General features: G+C 43.6%; 1 protein-coding gene across 1 annotated transcript; it reads right to left on the bottom strand.

Annotated features, from left to right (window-relative positions):
• Positions 1-391: 391 nt before the first annotated feature.
• On the bottom strand, positions 392-7,264 carry COPS7A (COP9 signalosome subunit 7A). The gene is made up of 8 exons (XM_060762622.2): positions 7,156-7,264; positions 6,015-6,229; positions 4,128-4,203; positions 3,219-3,307; positions 2,938-3,140; positions 1,410-1,515; positions 698-849; positions 392-521 (listed from the first exon to the last, which is right to left on the bottom strand). The coding sequence occupies exons 2-8, from the start codon at positions 6,195-6,197 to the stop codon at positions 482-484; spliced, it is 849 nt and encodes a 282-aa protein (XP_060618605.1). The 5' UTR covers positions 6,198-6,229; positions 7,156-7,264; the 3' UTR covers positions 392-481.
• Between the last annotated feature and the right edge of the window lie 724 nt (positions 7,265-7,988).

The raw sequence follows: 7,988 nt of genomic DNA, 5'->3' as shown, positions 1-7,988 counted from the left end.
ACTCACACATACCCCGGCCCTTCCACTGATCCTAGCACAGCAAAACACTGAGAGGGTAAACTGTGCCCTAGAGCAGATGTCCCAGGATCCACACTCGCAACAAAAGTGGTTTCTCGGTGCCACATTCATGTCCAACCCAGATTTCTGCAAATCTATTGGTGCAAAAGAAACTGAAACAGAGGTCATTTATGGCTCTTAAAATGCACCTGAAAGACAAGGGATGGGAAAGGGCAAAAGAAAGAAAAATGATGACATCCAGAACAACAAAAAGGCAAAAAAAAAATATTGGACAGAAACAGAAGGGAGGGAGGGAGGAAGGAAGGGAGAGAAAATAGCTGAGCATGCCAGAAAAGAGGAAATGAAAAGAGAAAATGTTATTAGAGAGAGATGTGGGGAGAAGTATGCAGAAAGTCATCCAGGATGGAGAAAATTAAGCACCACACGTGGGACACCAATTCATCCTTCTCAGCCAGCAGTCCGGTTAGTTTGATTTTGACCAAATCTTTGCACTTCCTCGGAGTCTGCAGACAAAGACAAAGTTCTTACAGTCAGCATGAGCAGAATACCTAATTAGGGGCTTTACAGATTAATTATCCTCTCCCCAAAGCATGAGGACTGAGTTGCAGATAAAACACTGGGGGTGCTCTGCTTTTCTGACAGAGAGGGAATGGCCAGCTTAACTGGAATGCCACCTCACCCTTTGCCCTTGGAAGCCTTTTTGCTGGCCTGCCGCTGGTTGGTGCCTGGAGTCGGCTCCCGGAGTTCTGATAGATGCTGCTCCGGATCCTGGGACGTTGCTGCTGCGGCTGCTGCCGTTGTCACCTTTATTGTCTTCTTCAGATTTGCTACCTGCTGGGGCAAAGAGAGGGACGGGGAAACAAGAGGGACAAAATTAAAGTGCCAAATCAAGGTATTAACCTAAATATGGATCAACACCAAGTCAAGACCTGATCTCCCCATAGTCTGAGGTAATTGTGACACATTCAGGAGGGCAGGGATTTCTCTTTCTCTTAAAGCAGTGGTTCTCAAACTGTGGGTCCCCAGACTCCTCAGGACGACACTAGCTTTGACCCGCTGACTCTAACAGGCTTCAGCCTACTCACTCTCCTCAGAACGACACTAACTTTGGCCCACTGTCTCTAACAGGCTTTGGCCTACCAATTCTTTCAATGCATGACTCCCATTTTTCTAATACCTAGTTAATTTTTGATATTTCTGACAGTTTTGGCCTTCAACTCCTAGATATCCTAGCAACTGGTAAGCTGGCTGGGATTTCTGGGAGTTGTAGGCCAAAACATCAGGGACCCACAGGTTGAGAACACTGTCTAAAAGCTTTAGCAAATGCTCTCCAATGTTTTGGCAGATGCAGCAAAGACTTCCTCAATCTCATCACATCTGAAGTCACTCACCTCACTTTCTATCTGCTGTTTCAAACCCAACTGCTGCTCTTTGTGCAGATTGGCTCGGCTAACTTGTTCTTCGATGCTTGAAAGGACAACCTCACAGCCCTGGCACCTAAGGTAGACAAGCAAATAGTGAACAGGCAGAACAGGAGGGCAGAGATGAGCTAAACAGGTAAATATCCAGAAACATCCAGGTTGTAACAATAACAACAATAATAATAATTTTATTTCTTACTCGTCTCTCCTTCTGCCTCGAGGCAGGTTACAGCATAATTAAAACACATAAACATTGACAAAATCCTTTTACTATTCTTAATGTATAGGTTAAGTTTATCATATGCTGTTTAATCAATTCTTTACTGACAAATTCTCTAGCTTTTTCTAGGTTCTAGCTATCTTGAGTCTTGCGGCACACATTATGAGCAGTATAAGATTTTTATTTCATGTATTCTTGCTTTCGTATACCGAGAACATTAGTAGAGCACCCCTGAAATGTACTATTCCATCCACTGTTTGGTTTACTCAAGACAGAACTTCATTCCAGAATCTCCTAACTTTGGGGCATGATAGCCGCGTGTGACTCCAATTCATACTTTCTACAACAAAGTTTAGAGATTCTATTATGTAGTTTAAGTGGATAAGCGTACCATCTATGCATATATTTTGGAGTATTTTTTCTCAATTGTGATGAGATTGATTTAAATGTTTGGATTTTACAAATTGAGTGCAATTATTTATTTATTTAATATATTTAGTATATTTATATATCGCCTTTCTCACCCCTGGGGGACTAAAGACAGTTTACAACATAATAATTGGCAAAAATTCAATGCCAACATACATATAATGATGTAAAATCACAACAACTAAACACTTACCTTCAAATATATATTAAAATCATTAAAACCATTAAACACAGGCATATACAACATGTAGAAACTAAGACAAAGCATTAAAAACATCCTAATATAAATATTAAAATCACATGATCCAATTCTTGAGATGGACACTGTATTAGCTTGTGCAAGCACAGAGTGCCTTGGGTTGTTGTAGGCTTTTTCGGGCTGTATGGACATGTTCTAGAGGCATTCTCTCCTGACGTTTATATATCTGTGGAATGACCAGGGTGGGACAAAGGACTCTTGTCTGCTGGAGCTAGGTGTGAATGTTTCAACTGACCACTCTGATTAGCATTTGATGGCCTGGCAGTGCCTGGAGCAATCTTTTGTTAAGAGGTGATTAGATGTCCTTGTTTGTTTCCTCCCTGTTGTTTTGCTGTTGTAATTTTAGACATTCACACCTAGCTCCAGCAGACAAGAGTCCTTTGTCCCACCCTGGTCATTCCACAGATATATAAACCCTTTTTCCTAGTTCCAACAGACCACACTACCTCTGAGGATGCTTGCCGTAGATGCAGGCGAAATGTCAGGAGAGAATGCCTCTAGAACATGGCCATACAGCCCGAAAAAACCTACAACAACCCAGTGATTCCGGCCATGAAAGCATTCGACAATACACAGAGTGCCTTGTTTACCATTCCTGAAGGGTGCGAGTGATGGCACTGAGCTCCTCCCTGCGGATGTCCCGACCAATGCTGTAATCCACCTCCAACCGCTGGTTGCGCTGGTCCAGGCTTCCCCGCAGGACATCTGCATATACTGCCTCAATCACTAAGTCCTCGAGCTGACGCACATTCTTCAGCTGAAGCTGCTCCAGCAGCACCGCATAAGGAATGCACTGTGGGGACACAGGTACTGTGAGGTGCAAGACCCTCCAGAGGAATACAGACACGCTGGGGCAGAATGGCTACACTACCTTGAGCTTTGAAGCCAGTGTGACGACAGAGAGATGGCGCAATTTGTTCTTCTGAGCCTCTGTTAAGGGAGGCAGATTCCCAGATTCAGCTGCCCTCAGGAAACAAGAAGGATCACAGAGGTCAGATTCCCTCAGAGTCTCAATACCAAAATTAGGAGCCACTCTCTTTCCATGCTCCAATGCGCTTTCAAATTTCACATATTTCCAAATTTCACGTTGAACCGCAAGGAGAGGCAGTGACGTGTTGGTTTCAAACCACCCCGCACTTCTAACTCCCAAGGTTGGTTCTCCACTTCAGATACAGCTTTACAGCTTTACCAACTCTCCAAAATTTAGATAAGTAGAACATACCCCAAGTAATTTATTCAAGCATCCAGTAATCCTATATAATCTCTCCTCTCCCCAAAGTGCTAAATTCAAACTATGCTAGCAAAGTCATAAACTGTGCTTTTTAAAGATTATATCTTCTCCCGACACATTCAAATAAGTGAGTGATGTTCTCAACACTGCCCTGGAGACTAGCAAAACACTAGCTAAATATTTTAAATCAATACCGTATCAAGATAAAATCCGTATGTGGCTTTAAAAAAGGTCACCACAATGGGAGAAAGGGAGGATGTAAAGAACTGAACTAGGGGACGGAGGAGATCCATAAAGATTATAAATCACTGGACAAATTCCAGCACTCCTTCACAATCTGTAGAGCTTCCAAGTCATGTCGCACTCTTACTCTGGGCAGTTCTGCTCCTGCACTGGAACTTCCCATTTCCAAATTAAGGTACAAAGCTTTTTTATACACAGTTACTACAACTGCATTGGCTTCGTCCTTGCTTTGCTGTACCTTCTCTCTCTTATCAGCATTTTCCTCCCTTGACTATTCCTGTTTCCTGAGGATAAGAGGAAACATACCCAGGTAATCTGAATACGTCCCATATGCAAAGACTGTGAGGAGGCGGAAGACGGGGGAGAACTCACTGTCTGCTAGCTGTAGAGAGGGATAGAAAGAAAAACATTCAGTAAAAACAGTAGAGGAATGGCAACAATTCTTACCGCTTACTTTTCCCCAGCTTGTCCCAAAGCCTGTGCTTCCAAAATTTTTCATTTCATTGCTAATGAAATAAAACTTTTCTTCTCACCGTTTTAAGGCACAGAATTTTCAAATATGAGCAACAAATGAATTTTATGAGCCAGTCCCATGAACCACACTAGTGGACTGTACTTGTAACTGTGGTGAAAAATACATTATTTATCTGGGCCTAGAGTTAATATGATGAAGTGCTCTTCCATATAATAAAACAAATTCTCTGTACATATAATACTAGATAAGGATATCCTAGCTTACTGTGGGCAGAACTTCTGTTGCTGAATGATGGCACAAAACACAGTACTTTAACCTTTCACCTGAAGTCTAGATTGGTGCAACCCAAAGAAATATCTACATCCTGGTGAAAATTGTTGCACACGTACGATTCCAAATTCCTCATGGTAGCACAACACTCTGGTGTGAGAGATGCTGCATTTTAACTGGTGAAGTGCAATGTTTATATATATTCTACGATGTTTATATGTATAATGTTTTAATGGTTTAAATCATGTTTATGTGTTTATTGATTTTAATTAATCATACTATGTATCGCTCTGAATTTTGCCAAATTGTAAGCCGCTCTGAGTCCCCCCCGGGAATGGTGCAATGTTAATTTTCCTCTATGTTTTAGGTGATTGTGTTTTTATGCATAGCGTTTTAAGGGTTTAATTCATGTTTATATGTTATTGATTTTGGTTAATGTTATGTATTGCTTTTATATGTATATTGGCATGTTGTACACTGCTCAGAGAGACAGCAGTATAGAAATGCAGTAAATAAATAAATATAGTAAATAAATAAGAAACATTGTGTGCTGGACTAAATGGATTCCTGCTCAGTCAGACAGCTTACTAGGCGACCTTGTACCAATTCCTCGCAGGTTTGTTTTGAAGAGGAAGAAGCAGGGAACCATATACATCAATTCAAGCCATTTGGAAGAACAATGGAATAAAAGTGCAATGACCCATAATTTGTCTAGGTTTTTAAGGTCAAAAGGTTCAAAAGCAACATACTCATCCCCCCCCCCCCCCCCATAACACAACTTTGATTTCGCTGTTAGTTACATAAACACAGGATGCTTCCGGCTTTGAAAAATTATTTGGGAGAATAATGTGCGAGGCTTATGACAATGGTTCCTCAACTTTCTCCTTTCAACACTGACATCAGCTGAAATCCTGAGTAATGCAAACTAATACCTTACCCTCAAACACATTGTTCTTCCTCTGCCTATCAGCATAGATGCTGAGAGAAATGTCTCTGCTCTTACTGGTGTCCTTCAAGAATAACTGAAGTCTTCCTAAAGACCTCAATAACATTGTTTTCATTGTTGCTGACTCATGACATTTCTCCAGTGGTTATGAGAAAAGGCCCCTAACCCTTCTTCATTAATGCTAATAGACCTTGTAACAGGAAGCCAATGAGAAAACTAATCAAACTGTGCAGGCACAAACAAACTTCATACCTCCAAGTGTATTAGACTTCAAACATCTGGAGGGCCGAAGTCTGCCCATGCCTGGTTTAGAAACATGTTTGCCCAAATAAGGCCCTTTGCTCTGGGAAACAATTTAGTGTGGCCTTTTATAACATCAAAGCATTAAGGCAGTCTTAAAAGGCAGAACTGGGGTTGCTCAGACTCAGGGAAACCCCCAATCCCTCCAGCCGCCTTCCAGGAATTATACAGATTTGGCCCCTGAGGGCCGGTCAGGGCTCACCTCTCGGACGTTGGGCATGTCAAGCAGCTCTCCAAAAACATAGATGCCAGGGGCCTCCAGCACTTGGTGGATGAGGCTGGCCAAGGCTGCTCCCCGGGCAGACTTTGCCAGCAGCAGGAACTGCTCCTGGTTCTGCCCCGTCACTTTTACTTCCACTTCGGCTGCCATGGAGTCGCCCCGCATTCTGCTCCAGGGCCAGGACACAGGCCCGCCGCCTGAAGGATGGATGGAAGGAGCAAGCAAGTATCACCAGCAGAGCTTTTCCAGCAGGCTCTTCCGGCAGGCTTGCCCAGTCAATTTTAAAACTCAGTTTTAAATTTACATTCTATTACTATTGTACTTTATCTTTTGTACCATGTATTTTAATATATACATTTTATTTTGCATATTTTTATAGGTGTTTTAACTGTGTTGTCGTCATCCCCCGTTCCCCGTCCCCCCCAATTGAACCTGATATGAGCTGAAACTGGCTGTAACACACTGACGGATTCCAGCATCCCCTCACAAGTGGTAGAACCGGTCTCCTAAACATCACATTCTAACCAGACTGTGGTATATCTACCCCACTAAAGAAACACTATGTAACACGATTTTTGTTCCTGGATAATAAATGTCATTTCCTGATTTGTTCTATCATAACAATATGGGAAAAGTTTATTAAACTGCAAAAATTGTGTTTTTGCGGGGCATCCTGCAGCACGTTTTGCTATAATTTTTCAATTAATATCTGACCAAATCTCAAATAATTCAACAGTTTGTGGTAGCCATAAAAACAAAGTTTCTGGAGTATATCAACTACTTTCAAAGTAAGTATCACATAATTACAAATAAAGTAATTAGTAAAGCGGTATACAAATAAATAAATAAATAAACAGGAAATAACACTTTCAAACCAGGAACAGATCAAACTTTCAAAAATGTACCCAATCACTTCGGTCCAGAGCTTGGTAACTGGTGTCTTAGAGCAACAAAGTAGGCCTCGGGGAACTCTGCGGGCCGAGCCCCCCAAATCGAGGCAGGCCCCTCATTCCCCGTGACACACAGAACATTCCAGGCTGCACATACAGCCCAGAGAGGCGGCTAGCGCCCCAAATGCGCGTTTGCGGGTGGGTGAAGGGGCCGAGGCCCTCTGGCGCCCTACCTGAGGGGTTCCCGCCCGGACCCGCCACGGTTGCTGTCACCGCCACCCCTCTCGCCGGGAGACAGACCACTTCCGGGTTGGTGCCGTCACAGCTACCCCGCAGGCACCGCCTCCTAGTCTTCTCATTGGCTGGCAGCGCCTGACAGACATCCCGCGCGCGGCTTTGAGGCGCCTCTAGGAGGCGGGGCTTGACGGCTTCCGCCCAGGAAGGCGCCCCGCCCCGCCCCCTTCGAGGCTCCTCCCCCTTCGAGGCTGTTGCTTCTGTTTACAGCCAGTACTTCCTCCATTTAACCATAGCAACAGCAAGTGGTCTGCTGCGAAGGGAGTCGATGTCCTGAAATGCTACCTGTATATGGTCCCCTATTGTCCAGTTATCTCTCTCAGTGTCAATTATACTGTTGGTAGCCATCCTCAACTACCAATTTTCTTTACGCCAGGCCACCTCAGGCTGTGGCCCTCCAGCTCTTTGGGCCTCCCAACTCCCAGCTTGTTCAGTAGCCAGGGATTCTGGGAATTGGAGGCCCAAAAAACTGGAGGGCCACAGTTTGATGATATTCCTGCTTAAGGCCTTTCTTAAGAAACCTGCCTTCACTCTCTTCCAGAAATAAAGCTTTATAGGTGGGTCATGAAAGCAACACTTCACTGAATAAGGAGAAAATAGGCCGAGGATCCTACTGTACACGAAACGCTGTGAAATAATACGGTGTTATCTGTATGCAGATTACGTCTAAACCTGTCACTCCTTCCCACCTGTTATTAAGGTGGCTGTCCAGACCTTGAACCGGTGCGTGGCCGCTGGGTCGTATTGGATGAGGGCTAACAAATTGAAATTG

The sequence above is a fragment of the Anolis sagrei genome, chromosome 2 (assembly GCF_037176765.1).
Source record: "Anolis sagrei isolate rAnoSag1 chromosome 2, rAnoSag1.mat, whole genome shotgun sequence".
NCBI classification, from domain to species: Eukaryota; Metazoa; Chordata; class Lepidosauria; order Squamata; family Dactyloidae; genus Anolis; species Anolis sagrei.
The sequence above is the reverse complement of the archived record's forward strand: the minus strand, read 5'-3'. Positions and strand labels throughout refer to the sequence as shown.

Bases quoted from the DNA above. Each gene is read 5' to 3' on its own strand.
- COPS7A (XM_060762622.2), bottom strand. From the start codon at position 6,197: ATGCGGGGCGACTCCATGGCAGCCGAAGTGGAAGTAAAAGTGACGGGG. The intron at 1,516-2,937 runs GTAAACAAGGCA...TGTCTACCTTAG, and splicing joins ACTCGCACCCTTCAGGAATG to GTGCCAGGGCTGTGAGGTTG. The intron at 522-697 runs GTGAGGTGGCAT...CTTTGTCTGCAG, and splicing joins AAGGCTTCCAAGGGCAAAGG to ACTCCGAGGAAGTGCAAAGA.